At 40.1% G+C, this 20,275-nt stretch overlaps 1 protein-coding gene across 1 annotated transcript in view; it reads left to right on the top strand.

Annotated features, from left to right (window-relative positions):
* LOC141107967 (uncharacterized) overlaps positions 1 to 19,490 on the top strand; it is a 54,020-nt gene extending 34,530 nt beyond the window's left edge. The window contains exons 5-8 of the mRNA XM_073599074.1: positions 1,005 to 1,131; positions 2,435 to 2,545; positions 3,887 to 3,997; positions 6,391 to 19,490. Of these exons, the coding sequence (XP_073455175.1) occupies positions 1,005 to 1,131; positions 2,435 to 2,545; positions 3,887 to 3,997; positions 6,391 to 7,049 (1,008 nt within the window). The 3' untranslated portion in view covers positions 7,050 to 19,490. The remainder of the gene's footprint in view (positions 1 to 1,004; positions 1,132 to 2,434; positions 2,546 to 3,886; positions 3,998 to 6,390) is intronic.
* The last annotated feature ends 785 nt before the right edge of the window (positions 19,491 to 20,275 follow it).

Here is a 20,275-nt window from a genome sequence, read left to right as displayed (position 1 = left end):
AAGAAAAGGCTTCAGTTTTGCCACTCTACCCCATAGCCCAGACATATGAAGACTACGGGAGATTGTTGTCACATGTACCACACAGCCAGCACTTGCCAGGTATTCCTGCAGCTCCTTTATTGTTGCTGTAGGCCTCTTGGCAGCCTCCCTGACCATTTTTCTTCTCGTCTTTTCATCAATTTTGGAGGAATGTCCAGTTCTTGGTAATGTCACTGTTGTGCCATATTTTCTCCACTTGAGGATGACTGTCTTCACTGTGTTCCATGGTATATCTAATACCTTGGAAATTATTTTGTACCCTTCTCCTGACTGATACTGATGCTTTGGAAGCTCTCTGCGGACCTTGGCTTTTGCTGTAGGATGTGACTAAGTAAATGTCAGGAAAGACTTACTAGAGCAGCTGAACTTTATTTGGCGTTAATCAGAGGCAATTTAAAAGAGAAGTAAGGGTTTCTTTTTTTTTTTTTTTAAGATTATCACTGACTTAGGCGGCTGCAGCATCGGTCAAAACCTGGGATGTGAATATATGGCTTACTTTAAGCAGAACTTCACCCATAAAGGGAAGTTCTAGTTTTTCTAATCCTTCCCACCCCCCTAACATTTCTTGGCAGGGATGTAACTACAGGGGCTTATCTAATAGACCATTATATGTCCGGAACCTGCAACGTAACTGCAGGAGCTTACCCAGGTAGACTACTACGTGTTCAAAACCTAGGATGTAACTACAGGGTCTTACTTTTTTCTAACCCTCCCTCTCCGCTAATATTTTTGGCCTTTTTATTTCCTTTTTTTTTTTTTTTTTTTTTTTTTTTTAGGGAGAGGGGACCCATTTTTGGCAGGTACCTGCTCCTACTTCCTCCTGGGATTTTATTTATTTTGGTAATTTTAAAAAGCCTACAATATTTTTTTTCTGTCATCTGTATTGTATGTTTTTTTGTCTTTTCGCGGTGGCGGGTCTTTGGTATCAGTTGTTTGTTTTCAGGAATTATTGTTTTGGGTTCCAGACACCGGCAACCCTAAATCGAATAGCTGTATATTTCTCCGATGAAGAGTGGGAATTGCTGGAAGAGTGGCAGAAAGAGCTCTACAAGAAAATCATGAAAGAGAACTATGAAGCCTTAATAGCACTTGGTGAGAATAAAAATTCAAATCTGTAGCACTGTATATATGTCGTCAAATGTATAAAATAGAGCAACAGCTCTCTGCACCAGTCAGCCAGTCATGGTTGGGAAAGGCGCAGGGCTTAGCAAGAAGGTGCGATTTCACCTAACTAGTATTTGTACATGTTAAAGAAAATGGTCCATAACTTTTCACTTGTGCATGAGAGCTATGCTCACTGTTTAATGCTGTCAATATGAATAGTTTCAAAGGACTGTTTCGTAGCTTTATTCCTGTACTTGTGTTAGCAAAAACCTGTTGTGTTGTTGAAAGATGTCAACGTGTTTACCAGTTCAAAACCAAAGCCTTCCATAGGAGAGCCACTAGGTGGCAGCAACTCTAAATGCATAACCACACTAAAAAGGAAATATAGTGTTGTTGCTGTAAATATAGTAACAGTGTACAAATTTTGTACAAGTACAGTTTATGCAAAAAAAAGTGGATGAAATGAATTAAAATAGGCTTTACAACTTTCTATATTTTTCACATATAGAACAGTAGACAGTCCGTATCAGTAAAGGTCATCCCATATTCCCATTTAATTTATATGAAAACCTTCTGTAGTCTCAGCAGGGAGAGAGGGGGTTTGCAATTCAAAGAGAAATCCACTATCGGCATGGCTCTTACTGTGTATTGAAACTTTGTATGTGTACATTTTTATGATTCAAATGTTTGTGTAAAATAAGCAAGCAGCTCCAGAATTTAGTTGATTTAAGTATAGGAAAGTCTTTAGCACCAAAATTATGGTATCATTCCAATGTTTATTGATACTATTGAAAGTGACACTAAATGATATACTTATTTTTCAAACATAATCCAGACGCATTCATTACTTAATGGCCCGTAATCTGTACCTTACTTTTTTTTTCTGTCTCCTTGTAACATTCCTGATGATCTCCCAAACCTCCCCTTTTCCCCTTCGTTCCCATCTGATTGAAATGAGCAGTGCACGGTAGTTGTCATGTGTACTGCTCTATGCACACTACATGTCCCATAGTCCCTAGACCTGGGAGTAAGAAAGAGGACCATGGAGAATGAACATAGCCATCCTCTAAGAGGATGTTTGATAATTACAGCAAAAAAAAAAAGGAATTTAGAAGACACTGAGCAATAGAAGGTATTTTTTCTGAGTTAATACATACCTAAATAGAATATCCTTTTTTTTTTTTTTTTTTTAAACCATAATTTAGTGTCGCTCTAATGTTCATATAGATCCTTTAATAATGAACATGCACTGTAAAGTCATTTTCCATACAGCAATCCTTTATGCTTTCAGGTTACCCCACAGTGAATCCAAACATTTTACGGAAAATCAAACAGGAAGAAGTTATGCGCTACACAGCTTGTTCTACGGATGATTTGGAGCAACCTGACAGTCCCAGTACAGGTAGTTGTCTTTTGTGTGTATGTAACCTTACACATTAACCATGTGTGTATGTAGCAAATTAACTGCCCTTTTGTACCCAAAATGTTGGATTTATTAGGTCAGCTTCCACCGTGTGAATGGATGTGTACTTTTAAGATTTTTCTTTCTTCTAGTAGTAGTAGTAGTTCTTCCCAGTACAGCACTTTCACCTTAAGTACAGAGCTCCCGTTCACAAAAGGACACAGAGGAGGGCTGATGCAGAAGAGCAGCTACTACTTACCTGAGAGTGTCAGATAAAAGCCCTCTGTGCCAGCGAGGATTGCATGAGAAGCTGCTGCCGCAATGCTGGTCAGGGGGTTCAGGGGGGTGCTGTGTCTGAGCTGATGGAAGCAGCGTGCTGTCACTGGTAAACACAGAAAGAGGTAGAGGCACAATTTTTTTGCCTCTTGACAGCCTCTGTGCTTACCAGTGACAAGTCAGAGAGAAATCCATAACAGGTATAGAGGCACTCTCAGGTCTTGCAGCAGAGATGAAGTAGAGCAACGGCTTTTTATTGTCAATGTTTTGAGGGAGCTTAAGCTGTCTTTTTCAAGACATTAAAACATGGATATGTAGAATACTGTTGTTTTAGTGTCTTGAGAAAAATGGACAGAAATATTCACAATAAAATGATGTTGCTTTGATTTATCTCCTCCTCAAGACCTGTGATTGCCTCTATACTTGGTTTGCACACCACACACAGTGTGTGGTGGCTAACCTTGGGTCTGACTATATTACCTAACTATTATATATGTATTTTATATTCTGGAGAATTCAATTGAATGTCCTGGAACATACCACGATAGGCAGGAATTCTCAAAACTCCCAGGTGGACAGGAGCAGAGGGGAGAACTACATCAGAGAGATCTAGCCATTGGGGTATACAAGACCTGTAAGAAGTTAGAGACTAACGTCTCCCATCAGGATCCTCCTATGGCAGAACTAGAACTATAACTTTTGGATGGTTCCCTCAATAAAGTAATTGTTAGGAGAATTCCAAGTCCTGTTAAGGTAGGGTTGGAGATATTTCATCAGTTTGTCCTGAATTTGTTTAGGAATACCCTTGTGCCAGATATACCCTATTGACCTCATAAGCTCCATTATATCTATACCACTTTTACTTTTCTCTCAGTTCTAAAGCGCACAAACTTTTACTCCCGGACAGGTTAAACAGATGTGGATACTTTTTTATGATGTGTTTTAAGTTGTCTTCTCAGTCAAGAAGGAAGACAATGGAACCTAAAGGCTGTCATATGAGCTTGTTAAACTCTTCACTTTCAATAGTATAAAAAGCTGTGTTCTCACTTGCTCACATTTTACTAGATAATTCTGGGATGGATGCAAATCTTCTATCAAGAATAAAACAGGATGAGGATCAATATTCATCAGCCAGCCCAGATTCAGAAGGGGAAACAAATGGCTATCATAGTTCATGTGAGTATTTGTGTGCTGAATTTGTGATGGTACTGTATATTTGTCTACATTCTCCTTTGTGTGTAAATTTGGGGAGCTGAAGGTTTTGAGTTTGGGAAATAAAGAGCGAGGATTTGTGTATTCTGTAGATGTAAATGTCCTACAGATGTGTACATTGCTTAGTGTTCCTGGGGTCTAAAAGACAAAAAGGACATTCATATTTCACATGTCATCACTGAGCAGATGATGAGATGCTAGGTTTTAGCTAGAAACCCCTAATGCCTCCTTGACTCTCCAGTCAATGGAGACTGGGACAGAAAGTCATTGATATACAATTCACCTGCCTGCTGCTGTTATATAGTAATCACCCTATGAAACCCAACCCCTGAATACTTTCTTGTTCTGTTGTTTCCATTCACTGATCTTCTACCACCTCTGTCCTGAAATTTCCTGCCAAGGATCTAGATCAGCTTTAGGTCTGAACAGCTTTTAGCATAGTGTATGAATAATGTGGTGCCTTTACAGCTCTCTGCATCATTTTCCTCAAAGTGGAAGTTCACCGAAAATGAACTCTAAACCTACAAGCAAGCCACATTCTAAAACAAATCTATCTAGCCCTGTAAAGAAGAAATCGCTATACATACCTTTTTTTGAAACCGATCCAGTCTCCAGGTGTGGATGCTGTGTGCAAGAGAGAACCGACTGTGAAATGCCTGGCAAGTGACGCCCCCCATAGAATTACTATGGGGCTTTCATTGTTGGCTGCCTGTCCTGCACATTCCCACACACTGAAGCCACCGCTGACATCTCAGCCTGAGACCGGACTAGAACAGCTGCAGAACAGGTAAGTACAGCGATTTCTGCTTTACGGGGCTAGATAGATTCATTTTTAAAATGTGTCTGCGTGTAGGTTTAGAGCTTGTTAGGTGTTGGCTGAACTTGTACTTTAAGACCTACCGTAATGCACACTGGGCATAAATAATGCTTCTTATGCAGGCTTTTGGCAGTTTTCTTTTGTTCAGCCTATATAAGCAACTTTGTTAGCCTATTTGTTCATGCATATTTGGGCATCTACAGGCATATGTGCAGAGGAGTGTTTTCAGGCTGAAAAAACCCATCACATGTATATTTTTCAGGGGAGCTTTTGGGCGGAGAAAAATTAGCGTTCAGCGTTTTTTCAGGTGTACAATGATTATAGTGGTGTCTGTAGGGCCTTGTATTTGGGTAGATTGTGTATGCCAGTATTTGTTGCTGTGTTGACAATAACGCTTACATCGATCTGTTTGAGAGTATTGGGGCGCCTGCCTTTACACGCACATGAACTTTAGTGGCATCCTAGTCTTAATCTGTAGGGTTCAATGTTAATTTGGTCCACCCTTTGCAGCTATAACCACTTCAATTCTTCTGGGAAGGCTGTCCATAAGGTTTAGGAGTGTGTTTATGGGAATGTTTGACCATTCTTACAGAAGCACATTTGTGAGTCCAGGCACCGATGTTGGACGAGAAGGCCTGGCTCGCAGTCTCTGCTCTAATTCATCCCAAAGGTGTTCTATCGGGTTGATTTCAGGACTCTGTGCAGGATAGTCAAATTCCTCCACCCCAAACTCTCTCATCCATATCTTTATGGACCTTGTTTGTGCACTGGTGCGCAGTCATGTTGGAACAGGAAGTGGCCATCTCCAAACTGTTCCCACAAAGTTGGGAGCATGAAATTGTCCAAAATGTCTTTGGTATGCTGATGCCTTAAGAATTCCCTCCACTGGAACGAAGCCCAACTCCTGAAAAACAACCCCACAACATAATCCCCCCTCAACCAAATGATTTGGACCAGTGCACAAAGCAAGGCCCGTAAAGACATGGATGAGCAAGTTTGGGGTGGAGGAACTTGACTGGCCTGCACAGAGTCCTGACCTCATCACCACAGAACACCTTTGGGATGAATTAGAGCAGAGACTTGAGCCAGGCCGCCTCATCCAACATCAGTGCCGGACCTCACAAATTTCCCATAGACACACTCCTAAACCTTGTGGACAGCCTTCCCAATATTGAACCCTACGGACTAAGGTGCCAATAAAGTTCATATGTGTGTAAAGGCAGGTGTCCCAATACTTTTGGTAAAATAGTGTATGTAGACTGCAGTGTGCACACAACACAGTATGCTTGTTTTTTTTTTGTGGAGTAGGATGCGAGTGCAGTTTTTTGATGATGGGGTAAGCTACTTTGCTGAACCATGTGTGCATTACAGCTTGCATTTAGTTGACAAGGCAAAAAGAAACTATCTACAATCATGAAATGTGTCCCAAATGCATTGGTGGCACCAGACAAGAGGTTTCATTATTTAGAAAAAAAAAAAAAGCTAATATATTATACTGTTTTGGTCTCTGTGATTAGACACACTGTGCTTCTTTTTACAGATAATATCCCTCTCGGCACTAACATTGAAGAAGAAAACCTAGGGAAATGGAACAATCAACTGAACCATCAAGAACCTGTTTCTATGACCTATAATCTCTCCCAGTGTTTCAGTGAAAATATAAATGCAGAATTATATCCTGCAACTATGTGGATAGCAAGAGATACATCCCCCAATGGCTTTGCAATACCTAGCTCTGATGGGAGAGCAATAAGCCCGATCGCAGCCGTGCAGCAGATAGACAGTCCTTATAGCTGGTTCTTCTTTAATAAATCCTTCTTGAACACTAACATGGAACCCAAACCTGGTAAACCAGGAGAGCTGAGGCCATACAAATGCTCAGAGTGTGATAAAAGCTTTACTGTCAAGTCTAACCTGATTAAACATCACCGTATTCACACAGGGGAACGTCCATACAAGTGTACGCTTTGTTCCAAAAGCTTCAGCCGTAACTCGCACCTGATCACCCACCAGCGCACTCACACAGGAGAGCGTCCTTATAAGTGTAATGAGTGTGACAAGAGCTTTATCCAGAACTCAGTGCTAATCCAACACCAAAGGATCCATACTGGGGAGCGTCCCTTTAAATGTGAGCAATGCAATAAGCGCTTCAGTCAGAAATCCTGCCTCATCCGTCACCAAAGAACTCACAAGAGATAAAGTTTGCAAAGATGGGCAAAGGTGCAAAGCATGTTTGGTATACAGGGATGTTTACATGTATGAGTGTCGGTGTCATGGGATATGGCAGAAGTTGTCAGATAGGACTCAAGCAATAACAATGGTCTAAAAGTATTTTTTTCTTCAGGGGATCTCCAACAATCAAGTCAGTTGCATAGTAACCCCACATTTTTTGGCAGTGCTCTTTGCCGGCATTTTCAGATGAAACATTTCTCATTTATATTTTCACATGACCAACTAAATTGCATGTATGGTCTATATTTTGGCTGGTATTAGGACATGCTGACTTTTATATGCATGAGCACATCATGTATATAAACACATCTTAAAGAGGAGCTATCTATAAAAACGTTAAAGAAAAAAGGTCCACGTGAATCTTTTACTATACTGAACTTTTTGTTTTGCGTTTAAATTATTTTTTATTGTCTTGAAGCCACTGACAGCTGAGGGTGCAGACAATATAAGGCTAGGTTTACACCTGTGCGGGTGGTGCCGATGTGGGACCTGCAAAAATACCATCAACCGCAACCACCCACACAAACGTTGGACCCGTGGCATGCTACCCGCACTGGATATCGTAACCCTACTGGGAACCAAGGTTCTAGTGCGGGCTGCGATTTAAAAAATAGTGCAGGGACTTCTTTCCTGCATGTTGCGGGACACGGCAGTCCATCCAAATGAATGGGCTCTCGTGCCTGCGCAAATCGCTGCCCGTGCAGCTACACAGGTGTAAACCTAGCCTACAAGGCACTTTGCTGACCATTCTATTCTCATAATATAATCAATCCTGCTTGCTGCTCTGCAAAGTCCATGCCATTCACCTGATTATCAATTTCACTACTTCCCCCCTCCATAAGCCAAAGTGAAGCATGCTCACTCTTATTTGGCCATGCTGTTACCATTACAAATGGACCTGTATAGGCTTTGCTTAAGGTAGCATTCCTTAAAAGAATGGTCTGCCGTGTGTTTTACATGAGAGATCTCCAACTAGAGCAGTATGGCAAGAGTGCTTGTTTCTGTTTATTACAGAACCTTGGTCACATGGCTAATGTGATGGACAGAGAAAACTTTTAAGAGCCGGAAATTGTCATGAGAGTAAGATGATCATGCAAACGTACACCTAGGTCCCCCAAAAATAGTCAGTGGATTCAAAGCAACTTAAAATCCTAATACGTAACATAAGGAAATATTTATCATATTTACCTTTTCTTATCCCTCACTTGGAGCTTTTTTCTTTTAAATGTTCTTGTAGATGGCTGCTCTTTACTGAACGCGTTGTGAAAAATTTTCCAGCTGTACATTTCTGACAGACAAGTGGTTGGAATTAATTTAAAATACAAAAGAGCACATTTAAAAAGCATTAACGTGCACTAAAATGCAGATGTTCAAAATGAAGGGTTTTAAACACTGACTTGTGTGTGGGTCCTAAAAGTTATAAAGGATATCACCATATCCAGCTGTTTTCAGCAATCACAGCATCATTTCTAATGTTTGTTGTCTGGCACTCTAATACAGATCACACTGAATTAGATGAAATAACTTTTTGAAGTTGTTAAGACAGAAGGTTATCTCCTTGCTTCCATCACAATTCTGAGTCATAAGGTTATTCCACATTTTGGGATAGTAGACAGATATGAAATCTGTACTTTTTTTTTTTTTGTCCTAGTGGTCAGCTATGTTCCCAGAACTTCTGGTGGACTGCTTATACAGCTAAGGATATAAGTGTTGAACTAAAACACTTTTGGGAACCGGGTACATGTTCCACTCGTTTTTAGGGTGGAACATGTAACCTGTTCCAAATGCTGCAGCTGCTGCCCGATCCCAACCCCCCCCCCCCCATTCATGACAGCATTACGGGGAGAAGTTCCCGGTACTAGCTGTCAGTTTTTGAAATCCGCGCAGCCCTGCGGGGCTCTGCTCACACGACTGTGTGTGTGTGAATGAACTACAAGCACCAACATCCTTTGCTGCTGTCAGGTTGTAGTTCTCAATGAACTACCACAGAGCTGTGGGACACTGTGGTAGTTTGATACTTTGTTAGTGTATCTGCTTGCCCGTACGGGATGTACAGGCACACAGATACGCAGAAGGATCTGCAGGAGACCTGCATGGCACTAGCAGTCTGCTGATCGTGTGTGCAATGATTTAGGGGCCCAAAAAAATGCACATTTTTTTTTTTTTTACGATTATTAATTTTTTTTTTTTTTTTTTAAACCTTGATGGTGTTCATTGGTGCAAGGTATGAAAACCATGAGTTTTGTGGAATAATACTTAGGGAGCAATAATACAGGACCACCATTAAAGGAAAGGTGACCTGAATTAGGTAAATAACTTCTGTTTTATTGAGCTTTTGCTTTATCTTGCAGTATTTTTAGTGAAGGGTTTGTAGAGGCAAAATTCGGAATGCAACGCTATACTACAATACTTTCACTATTCTCTGTGTGCAAGTCCTTTGCTAGTCAGTCATTGGGCTTACTGCATGCTCTGCCATTGGCTTTAATGCAGACAATCACAAGCGTTGGTTGATGGGGGAAGTCTCAGTTTTAATCTGTACATTGATGTTATCTGGCAGTCCAAGAACTGCCATAAACAGATAACCGTGGCTGAATGTATATGTTTATGCACGGATACCTGGTACTACACTTCTTTTTACAGTCGCATGTATACTGGAAAAAATCTATTCAAATGACCATTTGTTTCCACTGTGATTGGTGAATTGAAGTTGATGTGTGTGTCTAGAAATGTTGCCATTTTCCGGACCATCATCAGCCAGCATGGGCACTGATCATGTCAAATCTGTGGGTAGTTACGTTTTAAATTATCTGATACTCGCTGTGTGTCTCCTAAATATATATTTTTTTTTTCTTTCTGACACTCCTAGGTAAAGCTGTGTCAGTTCTGTGTATAAAATCCCTTTTATCTACCTTACCCAAAGGGTGATACTTGAAACTGTTAGCTGTATTAAATGACACAGATTTCTTCATCTCAGATCTTTTACCCAGTTAAAGCACTAAACCTGTATTCATTTTATTTTTGTACAAAGTGGGAGAAACTGTATGGTTCTTTGCATTACATGCTGATTGAAAGATCCAGTCAAACCTATGCATCTGCGATTCAGCTGTAGAAATAGAAAGAGCGAGCCTGGCCGCCACACACCTCACCTGGCCCAAGTGGTTAGCAAGCAAAAGCAGCCTCAGCCTGATTCATCCAGACCCTGTCCCCAACATGTTTAACCCAGCCCTGGGGGCTTAATCATGCGGCATCCAACTCTTCAGACCTTGATAGCCTGAGCGGGAACCCTTAAGCATTTATCATGCGATTCAGCTGTGTTTTTATTTGTGATTTTTAATGAGCGTTGTAAAGTATTCTCATGTGATTCAGGATTACTATGGACCTTACAACGCTGTAGAATAGGAAAAATAATCAGACAGGTCATGTTTTACTACTTATTTATACCATTGGATGGTTGATTTACCAAAGGTTAGTAGACTGTGCACTTTGCAAGTGCAGTTGCAGTCTACCAGGGAATTTGCTCCAGAGCTTAGTGAATAGCTTCACTTTGCAAAGAATACCCGATCACATACAAGGAATGTGCATCGCTTGCACATGGTTGGATGATGGAAGATGGCAGAGCTTTGTCTTATTTATTACGCTCTAGAGCAGCTGCACTTACCAAGTGTACACTCTCTATTTCTTTTAGTAAATCAGCCCCATGGACTGTGCACACATGTTATAGTGCATTGTAAAGATACTATGTGAACTGACCCTTAACACTGCAACTGTCCCGTTAATCAAAAATAAAACTATTAAACTGTAATGCCAATGCCGCATGTTAGCGTTGCACCCAGAGAAATTCTTAGCTTTTTGCAGGCTAGCATGCTCTTTCTACAGTTATTTGCTGCATGTGAACATTTGTCAGCTGTAGATGAGCATCATCTGACAACTTGACTAACTGGTACATTCTAAATTTCCATTCAATCCTGTTCTGGAACTGCTTTTTTTGGCAAAAGATGGAGCTACAGTTTAAGCATACTTGTTAGTAGAGCTGTACGATTAATCGTCAAGAATCGTTATCGAAAAGTGTTTCACGATTCTTAATATGCAAAGAATTCTCTCTCCACTTCTGAAGCCACAGCTGTCAAAAGAAAGGAAGAAAAAAAAACGGCAGTCTGCCAAGAATCACAGCATTCTTTAGCAGTGAAACTTAAGTATAAACATTAACAATTTGTCAATGAAATACACTTCGTGTGTAAATGAGGAAAGTTTAACCACGTAAACACTAAGTGCCGGTTCACACAGGGGCGACTTGTCAGGCGACCTAGCCGCCAGACAAGTCGCCTCCCGTTCTGTACTACGGAACCGTTCTAATAGGAGCGACACAAGTTGCTCCGACTTAGAAAAAGGTTCCTGTAGTATTTTTTTGGGCGACTTCAGGTGACTTGCATTGACTTCTATACAGAAGTCGTTTTGCAAGCCGCCGCTGAAGTCATGTGCAGGTCGCCTCGGTGAGGCGACCTGCAAGTCGTGTCGCCCCTGTGTGAACTGGCACTTAATCTTTTTCTGATGTTTTGTTGGTTTCAAGTTAAAATCATTTTTTTTCTAGAAAATTACAAACCCCCAAACATTATATATATATTTTTTAGTAGATACCCTAGAGAATAAAATGGTGGTTGTTGCAATATTTTATGTCACACTGTATTTAGGCAGCGGTCTTTCAAATGCAATTTTTTTGGAAAAAATTACTTTAATGAAAAAAAAAACTAACCAGTAAAGTTAGCTCAATTTTGTTTTGTATAATGTGAAAGATTTTACGTCGCGAGAATCGTAATCTTTTTATTCTAAGCAAAAAAATTGTGATTCTCATTTTGGCCAGCATTGTGCAGCTCTACTTGTTAGTAACCATTTTATGATTCTTGAGACCAAACTCTGCACAGTTGAAAAAAATGAGTTTGCTTTATGTAAACCTGCTGACAATATTAAACCTTTTAAAAGTAAAAGTTTTGACCAGTAAAGTAAACACTACAATAAGGTATCGGTTATTACCCTTTAATAGCCAGAAAATATTCTGTGTGTGCCCTTCTGGTTTTTATTTGATTTTGATACTTGGGACTTGACTTCCAAGTCTTAGTCCTGATCAACTGTTAACCTGCTGCCCATTGAGAGGAGTTAAGTGGCTGTTACAGGAAAATAATAAGCCTAACATGTATTAAAAATGATATACGCTTTTTTTTTTTTTTTTTTTTTACATAAGCCAGTATTTTGCTATAGTCTAGTTCACTTAAAGCGGAACTAAACTCCCCAAAATAAGTGCATCCCTTATTAAAGCTGACTTTGCATATGTTTCTTAACTACTGATCGAGTCTTTTAAAATATCACATTGTGGTTTTCTGCAAAGTTTTCTTCTTATTTAATCATCTAGCTCATGAGAAGACTCTCTGCTGCATTCTCAGCATCCAGAAGATATAGCATTTATATCACTGATGTAGGGAGTCTGCTAAGGTCATTACAATATTAAAGGGGTTGTAAAGTTAGAAGGTTTTTTTTTTATCTTAATGCATTCTATGCATTAAGATAAAAAGCCTTCTGTGTGCAGCAGCCCCCCTAATACTTACCTGAGCCCCATCTATATCCAGCGACGTTGCAGGACAGACTCTGCTATCCGTGACTCTCCCTCATTGGCTGAGACAACAGCGAAGCACCATTGGCTCCTGCTGCTGTCAAAGTCAGTGAGGAAAGATACGGGGCCGGGCTGCAGCTTCGTGTCTAAATGGACACATGGAGCTTCGGCTCGGGTGCCCCTATAGCAAGCTGCTTGCTGTGGGGGTACTCAACAGGAGGGAGGGGCCAGGAGAACCAAAGAGGAACCCGAGAAAAGGAGGCTCTGGGCTGCTTTGTGCAAAACCACTGCTTAGAGGGAGGTAAGTATAATATGTTTGTTATTTTTAGCAGTAAAAAAAAAAATCACTTTAATAAAACAAAGGCGCAGTTGCTCTTTAAAGGTGCAGATATTGGACAAGGTACAGGTAAGTGAGCAGGCTTTAACCTGAAAGTCCAGGAAATCACACATCCAGTAAAAAAGTACATCCAATGCAGGGATTCACAGTACAGGGTCTGCAGCCTCATCAAGGTAATACCACACCTTGCAGTGCCTGCTCTTAGGCAGGACATTTAAAGTAAAAAATGTCTGACAATTTTTATGTAATAAACCGTTAACCATTTAACCCATATGTCAATGTTACTGGTTCAATATAGGAAGTATTTTTTGTTCTCACTGGTTATGTAATTACTTTTTTTTTTTTTTTTTTAAATATACTGACATACTTGGGGTCCTTTCACACAGGGCAGTGCACTCCATTCAGCAGAGGATTCATGAACAGCACCTGCTCTGTTCAGTGGGGGATCCACAAACAGCCCTGCGTAATTGGGGCTGAACGAATGTCAGTTTTGTGACATCTGCATCCATCCAGTTTTTGTCCACATTTTGACATCAGACCCATCATGGCTTTATGGGCAGCCAAATGTAAGTGGACATCAGGCTACCTCCAAGCTATCACATTTCAGACTCTGAAGTAGGCAGATGTAAATGGACATAATTCTATTTACATGTGCCTGCCCATGGACATGGAGCTGACCTAATTGAAAAGCTTGTGTGAAAGGTGCCCTGGGGGCATATCATGAAGCAATGAAAGTGACCTTTACCAAATGTTCACTGGTGGTAAATCAATGTTAATTAAAAGCATGCACCAGTAAGATTCGCTTGCAGTAAATTTTTGGTGATTGTCAAATTCACTACTTTATTATTGTATACTGTACCTTTTAGTGTTTTGTGATTTTAGTAATATTATACAACTATGCTCCACACTAAGTCTTAAGAATATAAAGAGATGCCCTTTTCCTGTGTGTTGTTTTTTTTTTTTTTTTTTTGACAAATGCGAAATCCTTTTATTCGCAGGCTATCCCCTGCAATTTGGTATTGATAAGTGGAACGAGGCATTTTATGCGGATAGTAGGTGATAATGGTTACTTGGACTACTTGAAGAGTAAGTACATCTGCGTGTGATAACTTGGTTTTGAGTAGATACTGATGAGTTTAGTCCTTTGCTGGCAATGCATACTGTATGGGAATTATAGTGGGAAGTTCTCCTGAGACTGTTCTGCTAACACCAGGTGCCTAATAATGGGATTCACAGCTTGGGCTGCTTTCGTCATCAATTCCCATAGCAAATCAAGTAATGTACCCACAGCATATCGTTTTAAAGCTTTTATTGTAGCAAAAAAAAACAAAAAAACCCTTGGGGTTGATCAGACAGCCATTTTCTATATAGTGAAATATCTGTGAATGTAGGAAGAGCATCTTTTTAATGGAATAGTAAAATCACAATGTTGGTATGCCTCCTCAATACCGCTGCAACAAGAATTACCCATATCCTTGTGATTTTTGCACGCTTTTTTCTTTAAGCCACAGTAAGCCCTAAAACTGGGAATCAATAGTTAGGAGCTATAGGCAGAAACTTAGGCTGAGGTTTTCCTGTCTGTATTCCTCATTGCTGTAGCCAGCGATTTAGAAATGTCAGTTTCTATCCAAAGCTGTGTTATACATGTTTGGTAGACCTGCCCATCAATGCAAATGAGTTCACTGTTCTTAGACTAATAATTATAATTATTGTCATTTGTTTTGTGCTTTGCATCCACAACAACTTTGAATGTTGATCCTATACAGATTTTTTTTTCTTGCATTTTTTCATTGTTTTGCTCAGTATTCAAATTGCAATCACATGTTTACAGGCCGAATAAAATTCATATAGGTCAGGCAGTGTTTTGCCAACTTGAGACCTCTAGCTGATCAGGAACTGGAAGGTCCAATCTTCCTAGTTGAGCAACAACTGACATGCTGTCCTGAGTTTTGTAGTTTTGTTGCTGGGAGGAAAAGGGGTGGGAGGGGTTCTATAACTGGAATATGAAGTGTTCAAAAAGACTGGGGATCTGGAGGCAGCATGACTATGCATGAAAAAAGACAACCTTTTGTGTAAGGTAAGGTCAGTTGCATACAGTGGAAGCAGCCTTTTTCATGGGCTAAATATAATGAATAAAGCTTCTAATATTAAAGCTTCTTTACTATAGAACAAATGTACATGTTGTCTTTTAAGCCATGACCCCACTCTCCCTCCTGCGTGCCACTTACCAGGTCTGATACTTGCCTTTCTCCTCCCTCCCATTCTAACCATCTTTACTATGTGGCCCTACCCCCAGCCACAGGTTTTTTTTTCTTAGAAAGCATCCTCACCGGGCCTCTGCATTCTGTGCATGTGTGCAGCGGTCCCACTCATTCTTATGAGGACATACTGATTGCAGCTTCCCATAGGAAAGAATAGGGCTGCGCTATGCATGAGCAGAATGAAAAGACCCTGTGTGTAAACTCTCAGAAGAACATTGGTGGAACCAGGGCTGAGGTAAGTGTCCGATCAGAGTGGGAAGCCATGCCTTTTTAACGTACAGTTGCCCTTTAAGTCAATCAAAACGTGTTTTACAGTGTGCAATTTTGTAATCCTTCACCAGATTCAAGCTTAAAGTAGCCAGAATAAAATATGCTTGCTGTTGGGTTGCAATAGATTACTGCACTTTGCTCATTATCATTGCTGTGTCATTAAAGTGGAAGTACACTGCATCTGAGCACGACAAACCAAAAATGCTATTTAATTCATTTTTCATATTTAAACCAAACTCCCGCATCCATCCATGTCTCTATGTTTTATTGTGTTGAGAAATCACTTTGAATTTCACCCCCTAGCGTTTCTGGCTGTTGCCATCTTAAGTAAGGGTAGATGATTCATGTAGCATTTGCTTCCTGGAGTCCATCTGCCCTTAGCTCAGGCAAGAGGATGTGCTTATCTGTGAAAACCCCTCCTCCCCTCCTGAAGACTCCTGGGATGACATGATTTGCCTAGGCCTGAAAATCAGAACATAACTGAAAAAAATGTAAAAACAAAGTTTACAACAAGTAAATATGATATACTTTCTTATCCATTTACTAATACTAGCAATATAAGGATTAAAAATAGTCAATGGTGATTGAAAAAGTGAAGTTCCACTTTAGGTCTAGATATATTAGCAGGGAAATGACAGGACAATGCAGGAATAATGGACAATGTTTAGCAATGCTGCGCAACTGTCCAAGTTTTAGTAAACTGTGGCCATGTCCCTGAAACGGGATATCAGACTTTATATGTTACAATTTTTTTCTTATATATTGTGTAGGTGACATATCCACTTTAGAACAAATAAAAAGTAACCTTTTAAAGTGGACTGAAAATGTTAGGTCTTCTTTGGACAGTTGGGGGAGATTAGTGAGGCTTGGAGTGTTAGAATGAGCATGAACCTGCCCCTCATCATAAGGAGATCTGTCGGGTACTCTAATGTTCTATTAAGCATACCAAACCTGACATTTGGTAATGTGGACTGTTCTTTAGTGTGGTTGCCAATATTAACAGGACTGGAGGATCAGGGGGATCTCCTTTTTGGAACAGAGGAAACAATAGTATTTGTGAGAGGAACAGTGTACATTCTAACCCCCCGAATTCTGTAAGGTCCACTTAAATCGTTCTTGGATGCTGTAATCCTCCCTAAATGAAAATGTTTGTAACATTATTATTTGTATATTTATTTTATTCTTTTTGTTGCATTCATTTTTAGATTTTTTTTTTGTTTCAGTAGTACATACATTTGTATATTCCAATCTAAGCAGTCTTTCAAAGAAATTGCACATATTTTGTCTCGGGTCAGAACAGTGTTCTGGTAAAATCCTATGACTCTGCATCACAGTCCTGACATATAGTTAGCAATTTTTTTAATCTGGTTTAAAGTTGAACTCTAGTTAAAGGCCTCGTTCACACAGGGCGTAATATACCATATGCCCATGCTGGGCATGTTCCATGCAGGCACTCTCATTATTGTCAATTGGGACACAGTGACTGCATGGACACACACGCCATGTGCCAATATGACAACCTTGTGAGTGCGTTTCCGAACTCGCACTGTCTGCATTCAGGGACATGCATCCACACGCAGGCCGATATCCAATTGTATTTTTTTACAATATGATCTCCAAAGGGTTATACAGCTATAGAGACCTTGTAGCGATATATATGTAAACCAAGACCATTAATTTGGTCAGAGAACCAATGTCGGCTTTGGCTTCTGCTCTACAAATTTAGTAGCTGCTTACTTGTATAGATGCTAGTAAGCAGCTAGCTTAACAGTCCAAATCCAGTTTCGGTTTAAATTAAAAGATACAAAAAAAAAGTAATTGGCCAGCTGTTATAAAAACAAAAAAAAAAAAATATCCACTTTTACCACAGTACTCGCCACCTTCTCTAGCATTGTATCCAGTAGACATAGCTCTCAAAGCTCCAACAGCACTCCCGGATTCTGGGGGGGGACGTTGTGGTTAGCCAACCTGGAGTCGGGTTTTAATCCGATTTACCGTCAGCATTGCCTTTAAAACTGTATTTATATCAGCTTAGGCTAATTAGAACCAATTAGATTTAGTTTAGGAAAATGATACATTCAGCCATGGATAGGATGTTTCATTCAGGGTCTAATCTCCAAATACTGGAGCAAAGGAAGCTGAAACAAAGTTAAGCTGTTACCCACAGAAACCAAAGTTCCAGTTTGATTTGGAAGAGTAAGGGCGGCCATAGACCAAATCTTGGCCAGTTCAGCAGGGATTGGCTGAGATTTGAACCATGTATGGGTAGGCTGATAGTACCCTCGTCGATCCATTGAACGACCGAGGTACAAACAGCATGTCGGATTTTTCATGTGATTATTGCCAGCAGCATTACCACTAGCATTAATCACTGTGTTCTCTCGGCAGGAATGATGGGGAAATCGAGCAATTTTCTTCGCACCATCTATGGCTGGCTTATGCCTCATGGGTTACAATGTTTAATGTCCCAACTTTTAGCTCTTTGATCCACTATTGTAAGTCAGCCTTAAGCCAGCCATATATAGATCGAAATTTAGCTGGTTCAGCAGGGAACGGCCGAATGTTGATCCATGTATGGGCAGGCTGGTTGTATACAAGTTGACCTATTGATCGACTTGTGTACAAACTGCCTGTCAGGTTTTTCATGATTGATCAGTGCCGCCGGCTTTAGTCAGCAACACTGAACACTGTATTCTTATGGCGAGGAAGGCTCTATGCTGTCAATACAAAGGTTCAGCGAGAAGCGTTCCCACATCCATCTCAAATGTGTGGATGGGGAATCTGCTCACTATTTTTTTTTTCTTCAACCCCTGGTTGAGCAAAAAATTAATAATGTATGGCCAGCCTTACAGTGACCACTTTCACATGCTCAAAACTGACTTCAATTTCCAACTTTATCATTTAGAGAGCTTTTTAAAGGTGCTGTGTCTTTGCTTAGTGGACAAGGAATTAAAAAACAAATACTCTCCAATTTATATAAGGAATATGTTTAATTTTTACATGATCTAAGATTTGCCCATATCAAGCAGCTTGCTTATCTGCAATCCCAGGTCCATTGGTGGATGATCATTAGGGGAAACCCAAGAGCTTCAGGGTTATACATATCCAGCTTGTCCTAACCTGCAGAGAAGTTAGAGAGCCATGTGGTTAAGAGGACTGTAAAAATGGTCTGTATTCTAGAATAATCTAAGTCAATTGGTAACTTAGTTTTGAGATGGTCTGTACAATGTACTGTGTAATGCCTCAAAGCAATGGAGGCATAAGGTCAAAAAGATTTTAATATTAAAATGTGTATTTTGCTTTGCTTGTTTCATTATTTTTAATGTTGTTTTTTTTTAACTGTTTTAATGAAAAATGTTCAAATATTGCTTGTTACTATAGAGGAACTGATGACCGCTGTTCGGTTATGTAACGTTGTGGAATGATCGCACAGCCAAAGCACTTTGTCTACAATTCCTCTCTGGAAATAAGCTATAAAGTGGGCACAAAAAGTAATTTAGGAGTCCATATGGGAGCAATCGTATTAAGACACTAACATGCGTTTCATTTTTGACCTTAATGATATCTGTTTTGTCAAAACTAATTAAAGAAAACGTGGTTCCTTTATGTTACAGTATTTATGTTAACGTTTGACTCATTTGATTTTGCCATGGTACTTCATCATGATTTTATATGTAATTTATTTTAGGCTCTTAGTGTAATTCACTTGCTCTGTCCATTAAGTTGGGCACATTTGAGTCTGTGTGTGACCCATTCAATGAACGGTTACTTGGTGCTATTATCATTTTATAGCTCTGTTAATCTCTGTATTGAATAATGCAAAGAATGGCAAAATGATGCTGATGACATACAGACATGATGTATTTTTTCATATTTGTGTTACATTTTTATGTACTGCATATAAACAATGCAAACTAAAATACAGTGTTACATATAAACTATAGTCTGGTTACTTATTGGCTTTTTAATTTAAATGAATCTCTTGCAATATGGATAATATAGATTTTATTTTGAATTTTCACCACCAGGTTAACACATTCTGCTTCTGGGATATAATACCTCTTACAGTTTTCATTGCTGGTCATATGACCATGTGTGGAACATCAGGATGCTGCCTCTTTACAGATGTGATACGTTTCCCTGGTGCAGTAGCTTTTATTTAACAGTTACATACTTGCCTCCGTGCCGCTTTAAGATTTACCCATTTCAGATATTAAAGTATAAGTATAGTCAACGTTATTTTGGCTGTACTTCTCTTATGGATCACAGGAGATCAGTTAGCTCTGCACTCCTGTGACCTGTTTTCAGTTTACAGTAGGCTGACATCACAGGGCCAGTGCAAGCTCTGAAAAGATCCTGACTGTATAGTCAGGATCCACCCAGCACCCTTGGCAGCTGGCTCAGACTCTGTGAACTGCTGAGAGCCTGAACAAATGGCTCCCCTACCCTCCACAGCTCAGCCCTCCAGTAAGCTCGCGGGGGGTGGGGGCAGCAGAGCAGAGAGCTGAAGACTGACAGTCCACAGCTCTCTTCTGACAGAATCGCATGCACGAGCGCCAGCATGGGGATTTGTGTGTATGTGAACACACAAATCCCTGTGCTGTCAGAGGAGACATGTTGTTTGTTCCTAGTAAGTAGGAACAGCAAAATGTCTCCTCTCCTACACAGTCCTATCCCCATACAGTTAGAACACACTGAGGGAACACACATTTAACCCCTTGAT

The sequence above is a fragment of the Aquarana catesbeiana genome, linkage group LG09, assembly GCF_042186555.1.
Source record: "Aquarana catesbeiana isolate 2022-GZ linkage group LG09, ASM4218655v1, whole genome shotgun sequence".
Classification (NCBI taxonomy): Eukaryota; Metazoa; Chordata; class Amphibia; order Anura; family Ranidae; genus Aquarana; species Aquarana catesbeiana.
The sequence above is the reverse complement of the archived record's forward strand: the minus strand, read 5'-3'. Positions and strand labels throughout refer to the sequence as shown.